Source organism: Balaenoptera borealis (genome assembly GCF_965194805.1).
Source record: "Balaenoptera borealis genome assembly, chromosome: 12".
Classification (NCBI taxonomy): domain Eukaryota; kingdom Metazoa; phylum Chordata; class Mammalia; order Artiodactyla; family Balaenopteridae; genus Balaenoptera; species Balaenoptera borealis.
Genome location: NC_138869.1, coordinates 100913828 through 100938328, shown reverse-complemented (window position 1 = coordinate 100938328; position 24501 = coordinate 100913828). Strand labels below are relative to the sequence as shown.

The 24501-nt window shown below is 37.0% G+C and overlaps 1 protein-coding gene across 5 annotated transcripts in view; it reads left to right on the top strand.

The window, feature by feature from the left end:
* The window catches only part of TMEM170B (transmembrane protein 170B), a 58462-nt gene that overhangs the window by 3866 nt on the left and 30095 nt on the right, over nt 1-24501 (top strand). For all 5 annotated transcript variants that reach the window (XR_014232090.1, XM_082344557.1, XM_082344560.1 and 2 more), the window contains exon 2: nt 15229-15399. Coding sequence is in view for 4 of the 5 variants with exons in the window: in XM_082344557.1 (XP_082200683.1) it covers nt 15229-15399 (171 nt within the window). In the remaining variant the exon portion in view is untranslated. The remainder of the gene's footprint in view (nt 1-15228; nt 15400-24501) is intronic.

The window sequence follows — 24501 nt, the reverse complement described above, 5'->3', positions numbered from 1 at the left end:
AGATTAGTGTTTATCCTTATTTTACAGGTTCAGACATTGAAGCAAAGAGTAACTTGATTAGATCTGGTAGCTAATAAGTGAAAAATTATTACCTTTTTTCAGATTATGATAACACATTAAGTCAGAAGGCATTTTTGTCATCATCATAAACTTGGAAATGAAACAGGTAATAGAAAGGAGCATAGTGTAGAACCAGACTGATTTAGATTTAAGAAATGACTGTGAAGGATTTGCAGAAATCTCGTTAATAGGAGTTCTGGTTAATTAAAAAGTAAATAAAAGGGTAATGTACTCTCATCTTTTATTTTTTTCAGTTAACAGGTATGATTTATTCCTCTGTCTGTATCTTATCCCATAGGTGAAGCAGAATTATTGACCTTTTTATCTCAGAGACCAATCTTTTGAAAGTAGTCTTGTGTATGTATTACTTTGATAGAAATAGATTTTTTAAAAGTGATGACAACTAGAAATTAGAATTAGCCTAACATTTTAGAGCTAGAAGTTATGTAGTTTGATTACTTCCTTTCAGAAATATTGGGATATACATGGCTGGGATCAAACAGTCATTTAATGACAGAGCCAGGACTAGAACTGCTGTTCACTGACTCTCAGTTCTGTGCCTTTTGCTTTTATTTCACATCTGATTTTAACTCAGACAGGTCTGATAGATGATAAATCTTAAGGCACTTAAGAACAGCTTTGTAAGTATTTGCCCCAAATGAGCCCAAGAATGGGTGAATGGAACTAATTTTTGTCCAGAAATAAAAGATACTGTACAATGTAAGATATTACCGAATAGTGATAATAATAGTAATAATCTTTCTAAACTTTTAAGTTGCCATAGCCTATGTAAATGTTAGTGACCCATATTTACTATGTATCTGGTTTTAGAAATCCTGCCAAGTTCAATCTCTTTTTTCTCCTTCCTGGAAGACAGTAGTACTATGGGGATTTCATATAGAGATTAGCACCTGGAGACCCCCATCTTTGTCACTTCATAACTATTGCCAGAGTTCTCTTCTGTATGTCACTTCCCACAGTGTGTGACTCTCAGGATTCCTAAATTGTTTGTTAACTGTGTATAGGTTATATGCTTATTCAGCTCACTCAAGTAGAGAGATAAGTGGCTTCCTTCCTTCTCATATAGTTTTTCTTTCTCTGAATATGTCCTAAATTCCTCTTCCCCACCACAACCTAAAATTAGAGTCAGAATGTATATACTCTTTCAGTTTTATGGGTAACCTAACTTCAAAAAAACGATCTACAGTGAAATGTATCCTTTTGCTTTACTTTTATTTTCTTCAACTATTTTGGCTCCCAACTTTGTGTTCCCACCGAAATTTGGTTGCTAAGAGTTTAGAGAAGAATTTTTTACTTAGAAGGAGGCAGGATCCCTAACCCCCCGGATAAACACAGAGCCGGGCTCGGGTTGGGAAAGGAATAATTGGTTCCTCGGAAAAAAGGCAAAGTCTGGCCTCAGGCTCATCCCCTCTCTCGGTGTCAGCAGCAAGTGTGGGCGCAGGTGCTCCTTTCTCTTTATTGGTATAAACATCGGGAAGCTGGGAATTCAAACTGGAATGAAGGTCAAGTGTGTGTGTGTGTGTGTGTGTGTCTACAAAATATATATGTGCTTATTTATTTTTACTATATACATACACAATTATGTTTCCCTTTTAGATTTTTTAGTTGCTAAGCCACTTTAGTGTTAATAGTGATTATCAGAAAAAAAAAGAAAGGGGGAAAAACTTGGGTACCTAGTATACATACTTGTAATTGTTCACACCTCATATTAGTATAGCCAGCAACTTTCTTTGGTGGTGCTCCCAAACAGGTATGCTTCTCTCAGTACCTGCACGTATTCTAGTGTCCCATTAGGTTAAGTTCCTCCTCCTAAATGTTCTATTATAGGAGGTGAGTTTATGCAGATAAAATTATTTCAGATGTCCAATTATAGAAATTTATGTTTTGTAAATGTAGCCCTAAAGACAATGTGCTACTCTTCAATATTTGTGCCAGACCCCAAAATTTACTTTTTCTGAAATACATGTGAAAAATCCCTTACTCTTTTGTGGTACTGAGCCAATTAATAAGTGCTGGTATGATTTGTACTTTATAGGACTTTGCCATTTGGAAGAATTACCTGTGTTATCGAGAATGAAGCCACTGTAATTTTTCAAAAATTAGAATTGCCATCTTCAGGTTTTTACTTTCCTAATACCCATCTCATTATCTTTGAATCATATATCAGTATCCTCTGGCAGTACCACATCCAAGGTCCAGATGATATTTCTTAAACCTAAAGCAATTTCCAGATAAGTCTTGGGACTGTGTAAGCTATGATTTTGATTCTTAAATGGTTAACTATCAGAATATAAATATATTTATCTTTGCTTTGTTTAGTGATTGGAATAAAGGACCAGAAAAGTAAGATAATTCAGGAAGAGAAGTTAGAATAACTAGGGATATTTTTCCTGTAGAAAGGAATTCTAAACAGAAGAGGAAGGATGAGGCAGAGGTGGGGAGGAGGAATTGGAACCAGGGAAGGAAACTGGAATTAAGAATGGTCAGATGTAAGAGGAGAGCCCAGAGAATTCAGCGCATTGAACTTACCTTAGAATCAGATGAATAACTCTAATAATGGCTATATTTATTGAACCCCTACTATATGTCAGGTACTGTACAAAGCATTTTGCATGCATTTTACTTACTATAATTGAAGTGGCCATAGAATGTATTGTTTTATTAAATGTATATAGAAGAATTATACTAAAAAGCAGCATCTAGCATTTTCAAGGATCAATCTTGTTGGATATTTCTTGATCATGAGCATTTGCCAGTCTCTGTGGTAAACACTGATAAACAAAAATGAAAATGTCAATCATTGTCCATAAGGGGTTCATGGTGTAGAGAGGCGAACTAACCTTCAGGTTAAGTCGTACTTCGGTGGCTTGCTGAGTTCAGGGAGAGCCAGGTAATGGGACTTTGAAGACAACAAAAGAGGTAGAGAGCAGAGAAAGAACCTGTTTAAGGGATGATGGAGAGAGAGGAGAGGTGATCTGTTTTGAGGATGGTTCAGGAATACCACCAGGACTTGATTAAATTTAAAAGTATTTTATTGCTCTTGGATAACTGTGTAGCCAATATGTTTTCTTTTATTAATTAATAATTAATTAATTAATTAATTTTGGGGCTGCATTGGGTCTTAGTTGCTGCACACAGGGTTTCTCTAGTTGCGGCGAGCGGGGGCTACTCTTCGTTGTGGTGCGTGGGCTCTAGGCACACGGGCTTCATTAGTTGTGGCGCGTGGGCTCAGTAGTTGTGGCACACGGGCTTAGTTGCTCTGCAGCATGTATGATCTTCCTAGACCAGGGCTCGAACCCGTGTCCCCTGCATTGGCAGGCAGATCCTTAACCACTGCACCACCAGGGAAGTCCCGCTAATATGTTTTCATTATAAAATTCTCTCTCCAGTCCCTACCATGAATTACTTTAATCCAATATGGTTACTAAATCTTGCTACATATCAGAATTACCTGGGGCTGGTTGAGGGTACAGTCCATAGACCCAGTCCACAGCTATGGAATTAGAATCTTTGAGACCAGGGCCTAGGAAGGTACATTTTAAACTAGCTCTTAAGGTGATTTTATTACTGAGAGCTCAAGGATTGGGAACACTGGATTTTTAAAAAATGAAGCTTTTTTGTGATCAATTTGTAACTGTGTTGTGATATATAATGCAAGTGAATGTGGAGTGTTTAGTATAGCTAAAGACTTATTAAAATTTCAAGATCAATGACTCATTTCCAAGAGGATGCTATAACCCAGTTTTTTTAGGTGACTGTCTTTTAACATTAGAGGTTAATATTAGAATTTATCTTTTAAAAATGTTTTCTTTACTTATATGAGCTATTAGCTATAGAGAAAAATTCTTATTAAATGTTAGTACTTTAAAAATTCTAAACAGTTCAGTTATATTTAATCTGAAGTATATGGGAGAACTAAACATTAACAATGTTTATGTAAATACTTACATAATGTGCAGTTATTGGAACTTCCCCCACTAGGATAAATTGGGTTCTGCTATATTTTTGTATGCAAATAAAGAGTCTAAAGAAGCAATAGGATCCTTGAATTCATGAGTCAGTAAACAGTTTTATCCTTGAATGCTATTAATTGTCTCTCGTACTTTAGAAAAGCCACATTTTTTTTTAATATCTTTATTGGAGTATAATTGCTTTACAATGGTGTGTTAGTTTCTGCTTTATAACAAAGTGAATCAGCTATACATATACATATATCCCCATATCTCCTCCCTCTTGCGTCTCCCTCCCACCCTCCCTATCCCACCCCTCTAGGTGGTCACAAAGCACCGAGCTGATCTTCCTGTGCTATGCGGCTGCTTCCCACTAGCTATCTATTTTACATTTGGTAGTGTATATATGTCCATGCCACTCTCTCACTTCATCCCAGCTTACCCTTCCCCACTCCCCATGTCCTCAAATCCATTCTCTATGTCTGCATCTTTATTCCTGTCCTGCCCCTATGTTCTTCATGACCATTTTTTTCTTAAATTACATATATATGTGTTAGCATACGGTATTTGTTTTTCTCTTTCTGACTTCAGTCTGTATGACAGACTCTAGCTCCATCCACCTCACTATAAATAACTCAATTTTGTTTCTTTTTATGGCTGAGTAATATTCCATTTTATATATGTGCCACATCTTCTTTATCCATTCATCTGTCAATGGACACTTAGGTTGCTTCCATGTCCTGGGAAAAGCCACATATTTAACCAGACCTTGGTTTCCTCATCTATAAGACAATCTAATGACAACAATTTTCACATTGATGTTAAAGGAAAGATGATCTAAAAATTTTAATGAGTTAAGAAAAAAGTTGAGAGATTTTACTGTGAGTTAAGAAAAACATTTACCCGTTTGCGTATAAATTTGTTTTTTTAGTCTTTAAAATTAAGAAGCTTTCTTTTTTAAGTGAGGCTTCAGACCTTTAATATGCTAATTTGTAGAGTGAGGTTTAAGACCTAGAAAATCTTTGTTCTCTGAATACCATTTAATAGTTCTTAGAATTAGGCCTTCTTAAGACTTGGTTTAGGAAACTCTGGATTCAATATCTGATGATCCCTTCCAGTTCTGAAATTATCTGTGTTTTTGTTTTTTAACCCCAGTATGGCATAACTGCTTCCTGAGGATTACTGTCATCATATCAAAGGTGTGACTGTTCTGACCGTGCTTGTGCATTACTTGTTTTCCTAGTTGTGCTTTTATTTTCTGATCTGTCATTCATTTGGTCTCTTATTTAGATTTAATTTTAAGAATTTGTTACATTGGGAGTTTCATTATAAGTTATGCTCATTGATGTGAAAAGTTCATTTTTGAGTGTTCAGTGTAAAGATCCTTTGGAAATACTGTATTATGAGATTGTAACATTTTATCAGTCACTGAAAAGATTATTTTTTAGGTCAGTGACTGATTCAAACAAATATGTTGTTACTGACATTTTTTTGGTAGGACATGTATAATTTAAGATGCTTAAGGGCATATAAGTAATAACAATTGAAACTATTGTATATTGCTCTGTTATAACTTCATAATAGATTCGGATTTTGCCATTTAATCCTTATACTTTTATAACTGAGTAACTAATCGATTATGAGAAGAACAAACTGAATGGCATCTTTTAGGAAGGTAGTGCTATGGCTTAAATGTAAAGCAAATTTTGAACTATTTTAAATAGCCTTAACCTGATTTTTTTTTTTACAGCAAATGATATTCTGATTGTTTTAAATTAAAAATTTATTTTTCTAAGAATTTTTTTTCTATTCAATGATGAGTACTGTAATTTACAGTTTAAAATTATATAATTAGCTGGTAAAAGGGTAATTTAGTTTAAGTGGGTAATAAACAGTATTGCCGTAAGCTTTGAGAGAGGCAGTATATTCAAGCAGCTCTTGAAGGTGTCACAATTAAATTTAAAAACTAATGTTTTTGCTCTCTTTTAAGAAGTGGAAGCAGACAGCTATTTTAAATATCTACAGTAGCTTTAACTTTGATGTTAAATGAGGCTTCAAGTGAAAAAACGCAACAACTTATTTTTAAATCTGGTTAAAATATTAGAATGATTAAAAATAAGAAAACATATCTTTTTTTAAAAATTAATTAATTTTTGGCTGCGTTGGGTCTTCGTTGCTGCACGCGGGCTTTCTCTAGTTGCGGTGGCTTCCCTTGTTGCGGAGCACAGGCTCTAGGCGCGTGGGCTTCAGTAGTTGTGGCACACGGGCTCAGTAGTTGTGGTTCGCAGGCTCTAGAGCTCAGGCTCAATAGTTGTGGTGCACAGGCTTAGTTGCTCCACAGCATGAGATCTTCCCCAACCAGGGCTCGAACCCATGTCCCCTGTACTGGCAGGCGGATTTTTAACCACTGTGCCACCAGGGAAGCCCAGAAAACATATCTTTTATGTTTACCTTCATTTTAATTTTCTTTGTTGCTCACTTCTTTGTGGAGCGTTAAGTTTCCATCTAGTATTACACTCCTGTTTGAAGAGCTTCCTTTAATATGCCATGTAGCACAGGTCTACTGGCAGTTAATTCCTCCAGTTTCTTTTTTTTTTTTTTTCTGGAAAAAAGTCTTCATTTCACCTCCAAATTTGAAAAATGTTTCTCCTGAATATAGGTTCTGGCTTTGCATTTTTTTCCCTTTTAGTCTTTTAAAGTGTTATTGTATTTTGTCATCTGGTTTGGTTGCTTCTGATGAGAAGTTTGCTATACTTTTTATCTTTGTCCCTCTGTGTGTAATGTGTCTTTTTTTCTCTTTCTTTTTTCCTTATTTCTTCTTCAATACTTCCCCTTTATCTTTGGTTTTTTAGTCATTTCACTGTGGTGAATCTAGGTATGTGTGTGTGCTTTATTTTTGTTTTGTTATTTTTTAGTTCTTTTGGGAGGTCTTTATCTTGCTTAGGATTCTCTGGGAGTCTTAGATTTGTGGTTCGATATCTTTTATTATTTTTAGAAATTTTCGGCCACTATTTCTTTAAATATTTTTCTTCTCCATTATCTCTTTCTTCTCCATCTGGGACTCCAATTACATGTATGTTAAACCATTTGAAATTGTTCCATAGCTTTTGGATGGTTCCTTTTTTCCCTCCTACTACTTCTTTTTTTTTCCCCCACTCTTTTTTCTCTTATATTTCAATTTGAATAATTTCTATTTGTCCACTTTTACATTCACTGATTCTTTTTTTAAAATTTTTTATTGAAATGTAGTTGATTTATGATGTGTTAATTTCAGGTGTATAGCAAAGTGATTCAGTTATATAAATAGATAGGTAAATAGATTCTTTTTTAGATTCTTTTCCATTATAAGTTATTACAAGATATTGAGTATAGTTCCCTGTGCTATACAGTAGGTCCTTGTTGGTTATCAATTTTATGTATAGTAGTGTGTATATTTTAATCCCAAACTCCTAATTTATCCCTCCCCAACTTTCCCCTTTGGTAACCATAAGTCTGTTTTCTATGTCTTTGAGTCTATTTCTGTTTTGTAAATAAGCCCACTTGTATCATTTTTTAGATTCCACATATAAGCAATATTATATGCCAGGGGTCCCCAACCCCCAGGCCATGGACAGGTACCGGTCCGCGGCCTGTTAGGAACCGGGCCGCACAGCAGGAGGTGAGCGGCGGGCGAGTGAGCGAAGCTTCATCTGCCGCTCCCCATTGCTTGCATTACTGCCTGACCCATCCACCCCCGCCCCGGTCCATGGAAGAATTGTCTACCACAAAACCAGTCCCTGGTGCCAAAAAAGGTTGGGGACCACTGTCATTTGCTATTTGTTTTTCTCTGACTTAATTTCACTTCATATGATGATCTCTGGGTACATCCATGTTGCTGCAAATGGCATTATTTCATTCTTTTCTATGGCTAATATTCCACTGTGTCTATATTACCACATCTTCTTTATCCATTCATCTGTGGATGGACACTTAGGTAGCTTCCACGTCTTGACTCTTGTAAATAGTGCTGCTATGATAACTTCACTGATTCTTTGCTTAACTATGTCAGGTCTACTGGTGAGCCCATTAAAGGAAGTCTTCATCTCTGATATCATGGTTTTTTTTTTTTGTTTTTGCCTTTTCTTGTTTTTTTTTTTAAGCATTTTCATTTGACTTTCCCTTGGACTTTCCACCTCTCTGCTGAAATTCCCCATCTGTTCATGTGAGTTGTCTACCTTTTCCATGAGAGTCTCTAACATGTTAATTATAAAGTCCCTGTCGGGTTGTTTTAAAATCTGGATCATCTCTAAGTCTGATCACTTTATTTCTTGACAATGAATTGGTTTTCCTGTTTTTGAGGGTGTCTTAATTCAATATTTTTTTATTGAATTAAGGACTTTGCATGTATAACAGTAGTGACTGAGGTATATAATATCAATATTTATGCCTGGAAATGGGCTTCTTCTGCTAGACCAGTAGGGTGAAGGTTGATTTAATTTAGTCAGGAGTGAGCCGAGTTTGAGCTTTCTTGTTATGGTTACCTTCAGCGCACCCCAGGCTTCAAATTCCCCAGAAGGTGCTGTTGTTGCCTTGTACTCAGGGTGGGGGCTGGGTGCTGCAGGGTTGGTATCAGTGTTAGTGCTGTATTGTCAGCCTTTAGCCATCTCTGCAAGCCTGCACCATGGAAGAGGTGTCTCTCCACACCCTTGCCTTCCCCCAGCCACAGCCTTGTGTTGCTCATTACCTGGGGCAGGGGAAATTTCTCTCTTGTCCTGTCCAGTTTTAGTCTCAGGCAAGCGCTGTGTAATGGGATATCTGGGGGGAGGCTGTCCACGGTCCTGCCTTTCTGAACCGTGGTAGCCACACTCTCCCTAGTATCTGTGATTGGTCTTGGGCAGGAGTCTTCTGTCCTTCCCTCAGCAGTAACTGACTCTGCTTAGAATAGGATCCTGGGTCCTGGATGGTTTTCTGCCCCTCCCCCAGGGGTAAAGGATTTTTCCTTCTACTCTTCCCCAAGCTGGAGCTGCAGTGGGTCTTTGCTTGTCCCCTGAGGGTGACAGGATTTGCTGCCTTCCAGCAATGGCTAAGGCTTGTTTTGAATAGGAAAAAGGTTTCCAAGAAGCACGCCAGGTTGTCTATGTTTCCCTTAGCAGCCACTGATCACCTCCTGTAGGCCAACATACATCACTGGGGTGGCTCTCTCCAGTCTCCGTCTTTCTAGGGAGTGCTCGGTAGAGACCCGTGGAAAAGAGCTTGTAGGTGACTGTGCACTTTCCTTGTGTCACTTACTCCAAGCTGACAGGTTAATCGCACACTTGGACTTTAACTGTTGGTTAAAATTTTAGCTGATTTCTTTTTACCCACTTGTATGGTACCCACTTCCTGTTCCTGTGCTTTGCCACAGGAAACATAGTATGTCAGCTGTCTCCTTGGAGGGTCTTGTCCCTCTTTGAAATTCAGGTTACTTCGTTATCTTGTAGCGTCACCTGACTGATGGGCTAAAGAAGAGCTATGATTTTGTAGTTTATCTTTGTCTCATTGTTAGGGTGAGAGTGACATTCTTTATAGCTTTCTATAGCCTAAATTTGATTCAAATTTATATCTAATAACAGAATTGTGTTAGTAATCATAGATTTAAAATTTGACAAATCATGAACTTAGGAAGATTGCAGACACAACAAACTTGAGATTTACTGCTTTTTAAAACGTGGCCCATAATATACATGTATAGGTAGTCTTCACATTTTTCTACTTGACATATTCTTGCCTTTAGCTTCTCTACTCCTTGCTTCTCACCAACATTTGAATAGTATTGCTGATGTATGAAACACATTTTCCCACGTTTCCAAACCTGACAGCACTGTCGTCTATTCAGCTGTCCATAGCAGAAATCTGGGAGGCCAGACATCACATCTTCCTCACCTCCATCGTCCAGGCCATCAGCAAATCCTAAATATTTCAAATTCTTTTCAATCCTAAGGCCAGTGCCTAAGTCCAGGCCTGAGTTTCTCTTGGGACTCTTGAAATATTCTGATAGTCTCTCATCTCTTTCTAGTCCCCCTTTCCCATACTTGCCAGGATAATTAATTTTTTAAAAGGTAAATTGTGATTGTATCACTTCCTTATTTAAAGTCTTTCATTGGCTACTCATAACCTTCAAGCTTCAGGATAAAGTCCACATCTTTAGGGTCTGTAAGCACCCTCCCTTCCCCACAAAAGCTGCTCCAGCACACCTCTATGATCTGCAGCCAATTCTCTCCATATTTCTTGGCTTTAGCCAAACCGGAGGTTTTGCAATTGCATATTCTCAGTTGTACATAATTTCATGCTTAGATCATTTTGTCTTAGCGCAGTTTTTCACTCTTGGCTGTGCATAAGAATCAAAACTTTAAAAAATTCTGAAGCCCAATTAAGTCAGAATTTCTGAGGGTGATATTTCTTTTAGGCTCTCCCAAGTAACTCCAACCCCTAGCCAAGGCTGAGAACCGTTAGCTTCGAGTGCCCCACTCCCCATTCCTCACCCTCATTCCATCTCCAGTGTGTTTATCGTTTGGTTCAGTCCTGTTTATTTTAAAAATTCAGGTGGCAACGAATTCTCTTGGGATCTTTCTTGACATTTCTCCCTCTTGTTCTGTGTAACTATGGGTGTATGTACCCCATAGCGTCAGCTGCATACTGTGCCCTGAAGAACCTGTGGTATTAGAATATATGCCATTGACAGACCATTAGTTCAACACCCAAAGTGTCAGGTCTCGATAATATATGAAAGTACTGTGACTAATTTTCAGTGGGGTGTGGGGTGACAACCCAACCCCCTGGAGTATGTGTCAAAATCATCTAGACCAGGAGTCAGCAAGCTTTTTCTATAAAGGACCAGTATTTAACATACTCAGCATATATATAGTAACTGCAGTAAATACTTTCAGCTTTGTGGGCCATGTGGCCTCTGTCATAACTACTCAGTTCTGCCATCGTAGCATGAAAGTAGCCATCGACAATATGAATGAGTATGACTGTGTTCCAGGAAAACTTTATAGACACTGAAATTTGAATTCTGTGTACTTTCTGTGTGTCATGAAATACTGTTCTTCTGGTTTTTCTTCAACCATTTCAAAATGTAAAAACCATTCTTAGCTTGCAGACTGTACAGAAACAGTTGGTGGTCAGATAGGACTCATGGTCCATACTTTGCCAACCCCTGATCTAGGGGATTTTTTCAAATTATAAATGCATCATCTCCCTGAGAGTTTAATAAGCTGCTTATGTGGGATACATCCCCAAACTGAGAAGTCACTGGTGTCAGAAACTAAGGGGGGGCAATTGCCACACCTTAGATTTGCTGGAATGAAAAAAAAAAAACTTGAGGTAGCCAAATTTGAACACATTATTTAAACATATAACGAGGACCATTTCTATAAAGAAGATAGAAATTATGAACAGCTCCCAAATTTAGTCTTACTGGTATGTTATTTTCACCTTGAGGCTTAGAGTATGTTGAATACATATAAATGTTCAGTATCTACTTGCTAATGATTTTGTTAGAAGGGTTAGATATGCTATAGAGGATTAAAAATTATGTTTAGTGTTTGTCTATTGAGATAGGTTTTGTTGTTTTTATGACTTTTGGATTTTTTTAGTAAGTACCTCTTATGTAACCTTAGCCTAGAGTGGTGATTTCTGTCTTTATTGCATGTCATGATTATCTGGTTGAGTTGATGAAAATATAATTGTTTAGGTCCCCCCTCAAGTGATAGTTTTAGTTGCTCTGTGGGTAATTCTTGTGAGCAGTCTGGGTTGAGAAGCATTGGCTTCATAGAGCATGTTCTCCTTTGATGAATTCTAGAATGAAAAGCTATCTTTAAAAGACAGTGTATCTGCAGTAAAGTAAAAAAAAAAACAAAACCAGGCTGGTTGCTAAAAAATAATCAGTAAAGAATAAAATAATATAACCCATCTCCTCTCTTATCTTTAAAAGATAGCCATTGTTAGAATCTGTTTATGTGTTTCTCTGTACCTATAATTTTTGAACAAATAGGATCATACAATATGTACCATTCTTTGACTTGTTTTTACTTAGTTAATATATTCTAGATATCTAGAGAAATTCATTTCTCATAAATAATTTTGTCCAAAGATTAAAATCTAAAGCACAGAAGATAATTTTTAGTGACTTGGCAACCAGGGCTGAGAGAGATACAGATTGGGATCAGGGCTATTTCCAGAATTGTTTGGAGACTGGAACAAATCACTACTCCTCTGCCGCTTATCCCACTAAAAGTAAACAAACACACTGCAACAATTCAGTTTAAGATGAAGATTATGGACAGCCTTGAATAGGGAAAAATAATGAAAGGGCTTTAATGAAGACGGAACATCTCCTTTCAGTGAATTACGGTAATTGTATGGACGGCATGCTTCAAGGTTTCTGTTTTGTAGAGTGTATTTTGTTCGGCACCAGCAAAGCCTCCCTCTGGCTTCATCCTTTTATTGTCGCTCAGTTGCTAGAAGCTTGGATTAGGTGGGATATGGGTGGAAAGAGAAAGCTGGGCCTCTGGGTGTTCACGTTAGCCGTACAAGCCTGCACAGGTTAAGAAAAGGTGGTCGTACTCCTCTCCCGTTCTTAGCACCTGTTCTTTCTCTAGGGCTCTGGGGCATCTGTCCTCGCTCTACTCTTAGGGTCCTGCAGTTCTCCAGGTGTCCTGCGTTTGCCAATAGTGAGTCAGACCTTAGACAGACTTGTTTATCTGGAGTAGATCCAGGTCTTCAGAGGCCCTGTTCACTGACATGGTTGTATTGATCTATCAGGTAATTTAAAATAGTAGTAACAACATGAAATCTAAATTAATTGTAGATATTCTCAGCAGCATTCGGTTTTTTTTTCCATGATAAATAGTGTGATTAAGAAAAACAAAGAAACATAAAAATAAATTTGAGTTTGGGCAGTTTGTTTGTGCTCAGTCTGCTTGAGGGATAATCCTGGATTGGTCATTAGAGGACCATCTGAGATTCTGTTTCAGTTGTATAATTCTTTGATATCTTGGGGATTTGTAAGACATTAGACTTAATTTTCCTAATTATTAGGTAAACTGACTATAGCTATATAGTCAGTAGGCAAACAACATTACTTATAATGTCAGATAATCCCTGTTCATAGTGTTACATATAGTCAAGAAGATTTTCACTCCACCTGTATTATAAGGACAACAAATAAAAGTGCTTTTGGGCGTAGCCCTGGTAAGAAGCAGGATTGGGGATCAAGGCAAATGGCTGCTCTTATTAAGAGTAGGTGCCTGTTCCAGCGCCTGTCTCATCTCAGAACCGCCTTGATGAGCATCCCTCCCCACCCTGTTGTTGCTGTATTATAGCCTCGCTTTGTTAGGGTCACTCTGGAAAATTATATCTTTTAAAATATAAATATTCTTCAGGGCAAGTTAAGCAATTTTGTCTTTATTTTTTATAAATTGAAGCTATTTGTTTGGGAATGACAGTGTGAAAGCATTACTTCTCTGAAAGCTGGAAGAGAAAAACCTCTAAAAGGCAAGCTTTGTCTGTTTTTCCTTAATCACCAGCATCTCTCTCTTATGCCACAGAGAAGCATGCACGGTCCTTTAACACTGAAAAATATATCAGATGTCTCTTCCTTGAAATGATTTCAAATTATACGTCCGTTCTAAGTGTCAATTCCTTAGAATTTAGCAGGCTGAGACTGATTTTTTAAAAAATCTGTTTTCTATATATCCTCTCTTCTTAAAAATTAAACTTTTAATTTTGAGATAATTGTAGATTCACATGCAGTTGTAAGAAATAATACAGAGAGAACCCACGTGCCCTTTACCCCATTTACCCAATGGGAACATCTTGGAAAACTGTTGCATAATATCAGAACCAGGATATTGACATTGATACAACCCACCAAACTTTTTCAGATTCCGCAAGTGTTGCTTGTATACCTGTACTCATTTGTGTGTGTGTGTGTATTTAGTTCTGTACAGTTTTATCACTTGTATATGTATCCACCACCACAGTCAAAATACAGAGCAGTTCCATTGCCACAAAGATCCCTTGTGTTTGTAGCCATTTTAAAATAAGAAGTCCCCCATTTCCCTCTCCCCCAAGTCCTTGGCAACCACCATTCAGCCAGAAAGAGAGAGAATGAAAGGCATGCTCATCAACTGTCTGTAAACCAGGCTTCAATGAACAGTAACTGAGGCTACATTGAAGAAAGGGTGATAGAGCTTGAGGAGCTCCTGCTGAGGACTAGCATATGACCTGAGACAAAGAATTAAAAAAATTCTGATTCTTTAGTATGTAAAGGTGAGAGCCAAGAGGGAGATGGCCTGAAATTCTTAAAATCATAAAAGATAAAAATCACTGACTTATTTCTGAATTCTGAAGGTAAAGATCAGTTCATTTATTTATTTATTTATTTGTTTATTTTTTTAAAAGGAAGCAAGTTTTTTTTTTTTTAATTTATTTATTTTTTATTTATTTTTATGGCTGCGTTGGGTCTTCATTTCTGTGTGAGGGCTTTCTCTAGTTGCGGCAAGCGGGGGCCACTCTTCATCGCGGTGCGCGGGCCTCTCACTATCGCGGCCTCTCTTGTTGCGGAGCACAGGCTCCAGACGCGCAGGCTCAGTAATTGTGGCTCACGGGCCCAGTTGCTCCGCGGCATGTGGGATCTTCCCGGACCAGGGCTCGAACCCAGGTCCCCTGCATTGGCAGGCAGATTCTCGACCACTGCGCCACCAGGGAAGCCCCATTTATTTATTGAACAGATAATTTTTGTACTTATTTTACTTATTATTTGAATTAAGTGGTAGTTTTTAAAAATGTCTGGGCACTTAGTATAGAAGATAGAAAATTATATATCAAACAGCAGTTAATTAACTTATACAATTTATTGCAAGAGATTTGCAGACATGAGGGTTTATTAGAGAAATTAATAGATTATAGCTATATGATGGGCACATTTAGAGGAAATTAGAGGCGTTGACCTTCTGAAGTCATGGAGGGAATGATTTCCCCATCAAGCATTAGTGACGATGATAACGGTTAAAATTTATTTAGTACTACTATGTATCAAGTACTGTACTAGGCATGTTTTTAATCTGTTATCTCATTTAACCTACTTCCAGATCATGGGTGCTCACTATTTGTTAAACTGGATTTTCTAAGATGTTTTTCAACAGAATTATTAACACTTTGCTTTTCCTTTCAGAGATGTGGTACTGGATCTTCCTCTGGGCTCTCTTCTCCTCTCTGTTTGTCCATGGTGCTGCAGGAGTGTTGATGTTCGTGATGCTACAGAGGCATCGGCAGGGGAGAGTAATCTCTGTCATTGCAGTCAGCATCGGATTTCTGGCTTCCGTGACTGGGGCAATGATTACTAGTAAGTTGATTTAGTTTTAAGCACATAATTTTATATGCACTTACAGTTTTGGTAACTTTATTCTTATTGTAAATGCAACAGTGTAATCTTTCATGTAGAATATTTCTCAGCACTAACCACACTTCATCTAGAAGGTAAAGATCAGTTCACTTAATTACTGAACAGATAGTTTTGGTACTTCTGCTGTATGAATACTCATTATGGAAGGTTTTGGGGAATTGGAAAAACTTGTAGAAATTGGCAAGAGGTAAAGCAGTTCGTGGGAAAATTTATCTTATAGTGGATGTAGTTTCTGCTTTAAAGGAGCTCACTATGTGGTAAGGGAGAGAGGTAGGCACACAAATATGCCAGTGATAATTGTCATTTAAAAAAAGTGAAGATATAGCTCTTAGGTCCTTGATGTCATCTGCCTGTGACTGCAAAATAAAAGTGCACTTCCTTCTTTTTTTAAAAGTATATTCTAAATATATTACAGGTATTTTGCCTTCTTTAAAACCAGGAAATTAAAATTGGAATAAATTCTAATTTTGACATACTTAAAATATTTTTTAAGCTTTAGTTATTATTATTTCACATAGTCTTAATTTTTAATCATTTAAATAAATTTCAGGACAAATTGGTTTATTTATATTTTAAGAACAGTTGGAAGTTTAGAAGTAGCAATTACATGTTTTTTTCCTTTTAAATTCTTGGGTTTTAAAGTTTTTAATTTTTTTATTGATGTATAGTTGATTTACAATGTTTCAGGTTTACAGCAAAGTGATTCAGTTATACATATATGTGTATTCTTTTTCAAATTCTTTTCCATTGTAGGTTATTACAAGATATTGAATATAGTTCCCTGTGCCATACAGTAGGTCCTTGTTGTTTAACTATTTTATATATAGTAGTGTGTATCTGTTAATACCAAATTCCAAATTTATCCCTTCCCCCCCTTTCCCCTTTGGTAAGCATAACTTTACTTTCTACATCTGTGAGTGCGTTTCTGTTTTGTAAATAAGTCTATTTGTATCATTTTTTTTTAGATTCCACATATAAGTGATATCATATGACATTTGTCTTTTTCTGTCTGACTTCACTTAGTATGATGATTGCTAGGTTCATCCATGTTGCTGCACGTGGCATTATTTCATTCTTTTTTATTCTGAGTAATATTCCATTGTGTATATATACCACATCTTTATCCATTCATCTGTCCATGGACACTTAGGTTGCTTCCATGTGTTGGCTCTTATAAATAGTGCTGTAATGAACATTGGGGTACATGTATCATTTTATTTTATTTATTTTTTTATTTTTTATTTTTATTTTTTTAAATTTACTTATTTTTATTATTTATTTATTTATTTTTGGCTGTGTTGGGTCTTCGTTTCTGTGCGAGGGCTTTCTCTAGTTGTGGCAAGCGGGGGCCACTCTTCATTGCGGTGTGCGGGCCTCTCACTGTCACGGTGTCTCTTGTTGTGGAGCACAGGCTCCAGACGCGCAGGCTCAGTAGTTGTGGCTCACGGGCCTAGTTGCTCCGCGGCATGTGGGATCTTCCCAGACCAGGGCTCGAACCCGTGTCCCCTGCATTAGCAGGCAGATTCTCAACCACTGTGCCACCAGGGAAGCCCTATCATTTTTTTTTTTTTAAAGGTTTTTTTTTTTTTTTTTAAAGGAACTCCTTTATTTATTTATTTATGGCTGTGTTGGGTCTTCCTTTCTGTGTGAGGGCTTTCTCTAGTTGCGGCAAGCGGGGGCCACTCTTCATTGCGGTGCGCGGGCCTCTCACTATCGCGGCCTCTCTTGTTGCGGAGCACAGGCTCCAGACGCACAGGCTCAGTAGTTGTGGCTCACGGGCCTAGTTGCTCCGCGGCATGTGGGATCTTCCCAGACCAGGGCTCAAACCCGTGTCCCCTGCATTAGCAGGCAGATTCTCAACCACTGTGCCACCAGGGAAGCCCTATCATTTTAAATTAGAGTTTCCTCTGGATATATGCTCAGGAATGGAATTGCTGAGTCATATGGTAACTCTATTTTTAGCGTTTTAAAGAACCTCCATACTGTTCTCCATAATGGCTGTACCAATGGACATTCCCACCAACACTGTAGGAGAGTTTCCTTTTCTCCACACCCTCTCTAGCATTTATTATTTGTAGACTTTTTGGTGATGGCCATTCTGACTGGTGTGAGGTGATACCTCATTATAGTTTTGATTTGCATTTCTCTAATAATTAGCAATGTTGAGCATCTTTTCATATGCCTAATTGGCCATCTGTATGTCTTCTTTGGAAAAATACCTATTTAGGTCTTCTGCCCAGTTTTTGATTGGGTGGTTTGTTTTTTTGTTGTTGAGCTGTTTGTATATTTTGGAAATCAATCCTTGTCGGTCGCATCGTTTGCAGATATTTTCTCCCATTCCATAGGTTGTTGTTTCATTTTGTTTATGGTTTCTTTTGCTCTGCAAAAGCTTTTAAGTTTAATTAGTTCCCATTTGTTTGTTTTTGCTTTTGCTTCCATTACTTCAGGAGATAGATCCAAAAAACTCTTGCTGCGATTTATGTCAAAGAGTGTTCTGCCTATGTTTTCCTGTAGGAGTTTTATAGTATCCAGTGTTACATTTAGGTCTTTAATCTATTTTGAGTTTATTTTTGTATATGGTGCCAGAGAAGGTTCTAATTTCATTGTTTTACATGTAGCTGTCCAGTTTTCCCAGCACCACTTTTTGAATTTCTCCATTTTATATTCTTGCCTCCTCTGTCGTATGCAGAGTAATTGACCATAATAGTGCACTTCCTTCTTAAACACAAATTATTATGACATAAATCTCCCCTGGCCTACTAGAAATTAGCCACTTTACGTCCTCCAGCTGTTTGCAAGTTTTCTACTGTGCTGCCTCATGTGCATGTCCTACAGTCCTCAGGTTCACTCCCTCTGACCTTCTCCTCTTAGCGCTGTACTTAGGCCCCAACTCCAGACTTGGGTTCTGCTGTGCTAGTTGAGCCAGAACTTAGATGCATCCTGTTGAGCCTGGAGGGGCCTCAGCCGCTTGCTTCGTGTGGTTCTGCCAGACACTGGTGCTTCTCTCTGCTGTGTGGTCTCGTCACTGCAGGTGAACAGCAGAGCTTCTGTTGCCGTTCACTCTGTCCGGCTTCTGGGAGGCTAGGGCAGCTGGCTGTCGCTGCTGGATCTGCTTCAAGACTCGCCAACGAGGGTGTCTTCCTTTCTAAGTTTGTTCTTAGCCCCAGAGATGAGAGAAAGTCCTTTTCTTCCATGGCATCAAGGCCTCCCTCCTTCTGTGTCCCACAGTCACCTTTTCCCAGAGTGATCAGCACACCTTGCCTGGAGGGGAGAGCCCTGTTCCCATGTCTCTGGGTTTGTCCTGTGGCACAAATGAGACAGTCATAAAACAGTTGTGGGAAATAGGGAGTAGTCTATTTTCTCATCCTGTCTTCATTTACTATTTGGTTTTTGTGTGTTATCTTGCGTTAGGTTTTTGTTGTTGCTGCATTCAACCTGTAGATTTCTCACATGGTACTTCATTCATTTTGCCATAGGTAGAGTTTAAAACAAGCAATCGGATTTAGCTGAAGCACCGAATGTGCAGAGTGGAGTAGGAAATTCCAGTAGGAAAGAGCCAGATCCTCAAGGATCTTGGACGGCCAGCCAGAGTCTGGACTTTATTCTGTGGGTCATGGAAAGCAATTAGGTATTTTAGAATGGGGTTGGAAAGGGGCAAAGCAATTCAATAGGAAAATTTATTTTATGGCTGAATGTAGAATATATGTGAAGAAAGGACCAAGAAGAAACTCTGAAAGAGCAGAGACCTTGTCTGTCTTCATCACTGCTGAATCTCCAACAATAAAACAGTACCTGGAATGGAACAGATACTCAGAAAATACTGGTTGGATAGATGGATGTAGTGAGGGAGGAAGCACAGAGGAAAGGAAGGAAGAAAGTGGGGGGAGGGAAGAAGGGAGGAAAAAGGGGAAAGAAGAAGAGTTGAGGCATTAACTGTGATCTGAATTTGAGGCTAGATCTGAACTAGACTAGTGGCAGTGGGTTGGAAAAGGAGTTGGTGTCAGGACTGTGGCAAAGGGAAAAATCCAAATTGGTTGTTATTCACTGTGGTGGCATACAAAGAGACATGAAAGGGACTGCTGACGTTCTTGATGTGGGCCACTGCTATAATTGTGGCACCGTAAACAGAGGAGGAAGGAAGAAGGAACAGCTTGTTCCAAAGTCGAAAGTAGTATGTGTATTATATGTGTGTTTATTGGTGTAAATTATTGTGAAATTTTAAAGAGAACATGATTCTACTTCCCTAGTGATGTGTATGTATATATTACCTGCTTTCAATTCAGTCAAGAATAAAATAAGCTAATGAATTTGGAAACTGCAGTGTTATATCTAAAAATCCTTACAAATATGTCTGACACAATTTCAATTTGTATCCAGATTAACAATAAAACATATAAATTTCTTCTGGCTAATTTTTTGACCTGCAAACACTTGAATTAAGAAAACTAGCCAATGTGAATATTTAACTGCATTTATTTTCTTAATGTATTTTGTGAGTGTTAGCACAATCATAGCTGTATATTCAATTCAGCAAATGATGGCTAAATATCTCTATTCAGCAAATGATGGCTGACTGAATATAGATACATATCTATTATATTTTACTACCTCTTAGATTTTTATTTCCAGAATAGAGTGATTTTTCATTTTAGTTAGTGCTGATAGTTAATACCAGAATTGGGAGGAAATGGGTTTCTCTATAATGCCATTGCTTGGCATTGTATTGCTGTCTAATTTTAGCAAGTCTGAGGGCTAGAGTGACACCTCTTTGTTGATTTAATTTGCATTTCTCTGATTACTAATGAATTTGAACATCTCTTTTTATTCTTATCATATATTTAGACTTCTTCTCCTACAAATTGCTTCTTTAAATTCTGTGCTTTTCTTTTGGGGTTCTTGTTTTTTATTAAATGATAGATGTTTCTTAGATGTATTGGTGTCTTATTGGTTTTGAACTTTGCAAATAACTTCTCTGTCTTTTATCAGTACCTTCATCCATGATGTTGTTTATTGAGCAGAAATCCTTATTGTATATAATCAGCTTAAAGAGTCTTTTTGCCTATGGTTTATAATTTAGAATTTTATTTAAGAAGTTCTCCTCCACACCAAGGTCAAAAGATATTCTGATATATTTTCTTTTGTTAATTTTATAGTTTTACCTTTGTATTAAAGTCTTTAATTTATCTATAGCAGGACTGAGCAAACATTTTCTTAAAAGGCCAGATAGTAACTATTTTAAACGTTGCAGGCCAGAGGGTCTGTGTCACTACTATTCTGCTCTGCCATTAGGGCATAAAAGCAGCCATAGACATTGATAAATGAATAGGCATGGCTTTTTCCAATAAAACTTTATTTACAAAAACAGATGTCTGACATTCAGGTCATAATTTGCCTTCTGGTCTAGAGTCTATCTTTGTGTTTGGAACTAGATAGGATTCCAGGTATATTTTTTTTCCTCCCATGTAGTAAGTCAATTTTTACCACACCAGTAAAAAAATCTATCCATTGATTCATCTTTTTTTGTGTACTGTGTTCTCAAGGTACATGGACCTGTCTTCAAATTCTGTTCTGGTTTGTTAGTCTTTTTATCTGTTCTTGCAGCAAGGCCTCATTTTTTTGTCTCTATTGTTTTGTAGTATTTCTTAATATCTGGTAGGCCTGGTCCCTCTCATTTCTTTTCTTTCTCAAAGTTAACATAACTATTCATGGACCTTTATTGTTTCATATACATTTTAGAATATGTCTACTGAGTTCCTCAAAAAGTATAACTGTGATTTTTATGGGGATTTAATTGATTGTAGAGGTTAATTTGGGAAGAATTGACATATTAAATTAAATCCCACCCAAGAACATGTAATGTATCTCCATTTGTTCAGATCATTTTCTGCGTCTTTTGTTAGAGTTTAAAAGTGTTTTTTTCAATAGGAGGGTTGTATATTTTGATTAAGTTAATCCCTAAACTCTTATTATGTTATGGTTGTTGTGCATGGTATCTTTTTTAATTATGTTGTTTAGTTTTATTATATATATATATATTTTTTATTTATAGAGAAATGCATTTAAGTTTTTTAAGTTGAGTTTATGAGAGATTAATAACAAAGCAAAAAACTGGTTTTCTGGAAAGATAATAAGGTGAATAGATTGCTGCCATAACTCAAATAGTTAAGACAGAAAAGTAAAATATGGAACAGCATAGAAGAAATAACTACAGACTCAATAATAAAGGTAGAATAAAGAACTATAAAAATGACAGTTTTGTAAACAGCTATATATTCCTAAATATAAGTTGCTAAAATTGGCATAAGAAGAAATAGAAAATATGAATATTACAATAAGTATTTTTAAACAATTGAAATGTTGAAGACCCCTCCTCCTAAAAGAAGTCCAGACTCAAATGAGGTTTACAGATGAGTTCTACCAAATTTTCAGGGAACAGTTCCTATTTTTTCCAAATTATTGCAGGAAATGGAAAGATTAAAAACTGTGCACAGCATATTTGCTGGAGCAAAGTAATCTTGTTGCTAAACAAGATGAAGACTACAGGATGGAAAAGTATAGGTTCATTTACTTTAAGAATGTTATCCTAGGAATGCAAAGATAGTTCAGTATCAGAAATGACTATGGCTGTATGCCAATAAAACATTATTTATGGACACTAAAGTTTGAATTTCATACACTTTTCATGTATCATGAAATATTATTATTCTTTTGATTTTTTTTAAACCATTTAAAAATGTAAAAACCATTCTTAGCTCACATGCTGTACAAAAACAGGTGGTGAGTCAGACTGGACCTGTGGATCATAGTTTGCTGACCCCTGATCTGATTACACAAACTGAGAATCAACACCATTAGAACCAAATCTGCCTTAACCTTTATATTTGCATTCTCTCAGGAATGTGGAGGGCAGATCAAATCACTTTTCAGTGGTCCACCTCTCTGCAGACACTTTATGTTGCTGTATATTGACATCTCTGTCCACTGGTGACTCTTCTCCTAGTCACCCTTGTCCTTGCAAGTTTACATCTGTTATTTACCTTCAGCTCAGCTCAGCAGAATTGCTTTCTCCACTTCATCTTTGCTATGCCAGTCTTCTCTAGCCCCTTAGTACTTTTGGGATCTTTACATATTTCTAATTGATACCTTCTGCTGTTGTTCACGGTGGCAGTTCCGAACATGTTTCATCTATTTCAGGCACCCTATTACACTTCTGCCTTCTTCATTCTTGCATACATTTCACCAGGAAAAGAAGGATCACAATATTTGTACTCTTTCAACTGGCTATTGTTCAGTAAAATACATCTTAACAGGAGTGAAAACTAAAGCACAAATTGGGGGAAGACATTTGTTAGCTTATATAAATGTAAAAAGATTAATATCCAAACTGTATTTTACAAAACCCTATGAATCAAATAAGAAAATGACAATCCAATAGAAAAATCGACAAAAGATTTGATGAACATTTCATAGAAGTAGAAACCCTAACGGCCAAATGTGAAGAATATGTGAGGAAAAGCTCAATGACATTAAAAATCAGGGAAACCCAAATTAATTGCAGAGATAACATCTCTTACCTGCCAGACTGACAAAAAAATTTTTTAAAGATATCAACTGCTTCTGAGGATATGGAGTAACTGGGATATAAATTGGTACAATTACTTTGGAAAACAAGTTGGCATTACCTAGTAAAGTTGAAAATGCCCATAACATAGGACTGAGCAATTCTACTTTTACCCACGTGGTAGAGAAACTCTCGATTGCATATGTGTGCCAGAGGTCATGTTACAAGGATGTTTACAGAAGCAGGGTTTGTCATTGTTAAGGACTAGAAACAATGTCATCCACAGTAGAATGGATAAATAAGTTGTGGTATATTCATACTTGGAATTCTATACAACAGTGTAAATGTATGAATTACTGCTATATACAACAAGATGGATAATTTTCTGAATATAACATTGAGCCAAAAATTCCAAAATACTTACAGTATCAATTTATATAGAATTCATTTATTTAAAAAACTAAATAATAGACATCTTAGGATATAGGCAGGCGGTAAAGCTGAAGAAAAGCAAAGGAATGATAAAAACCAAATTTGGGAGGGAATGGGATGTGATTGAGGAGAGTCCACTGGAACCTCAAATGAAATAGTAATGTTCTTTTCTTCAGTTGGATGGTGGTACTTGGGAATTTGTTGTGTGGTTTTTTTTTTTAACAGTCTACATGTATTTTATAAATACTCCTTCATATCTGCTCAATATTTAATAGCAGTGTTTCCAAAATCATTTAATAGGCACACAGAATTGTTTTCTTTCAGATCTTTTCCATTAAGAGTTCCACTGGAACAGTCTTTTCTGACTAGTGCTTCTGGGTTGTGAAATGATATAGTGCAATGGGAGCTAGTGTAAATCTGCTTCTTTTGAAGGGAAGTTGTAACTTACAAATTGGTTCCTGATTATCTACTGGGAGGAAAACGGTAGTTCGTTTTATTTTCTGTATAACGCTATAAATATCTCTCTTGATTTTGGAAACTCTGGAGTTTTACAGTGGTTTTTCTCCCTTTACATTATAGGGTTGAAGATCTTATCCTCTGTTTCTTGAAAGAGTATAAAGAAAAGTGGGTTATTTGTGGTTTTGTAAGTTATTCCTCAAACAGCAAGCCTTCCAAAGTGAAATTCATTTTATTTATTTGCTTTTAAGATCTAGTTTTATAACCCATCTGAATTTACTCTGGGGAGTGGTGTGAAGTAGGGACCTAAATTTATTTCTTCCAAGTGGCTATCAGTTGTTCCACACCATTTATTGAATGATGAATCACTGATTGGAAATTCCTTTATCATTTACTACTGCAACAACTACTAACCAAAATTTGGAGTACATACTAGGACCAGACACTATTTTAAGCCCTTTCCAAGTATTATCTTCAAACCCACCCATTTTACAGTTGAAGAAATAAGTCACAGGGAGGTTAAGTGATTGCTCAGTGTAACACAGCTACTCATTAGTGGAGCTTGGATTTTAACCCACAAGTCTAGCTCCAAA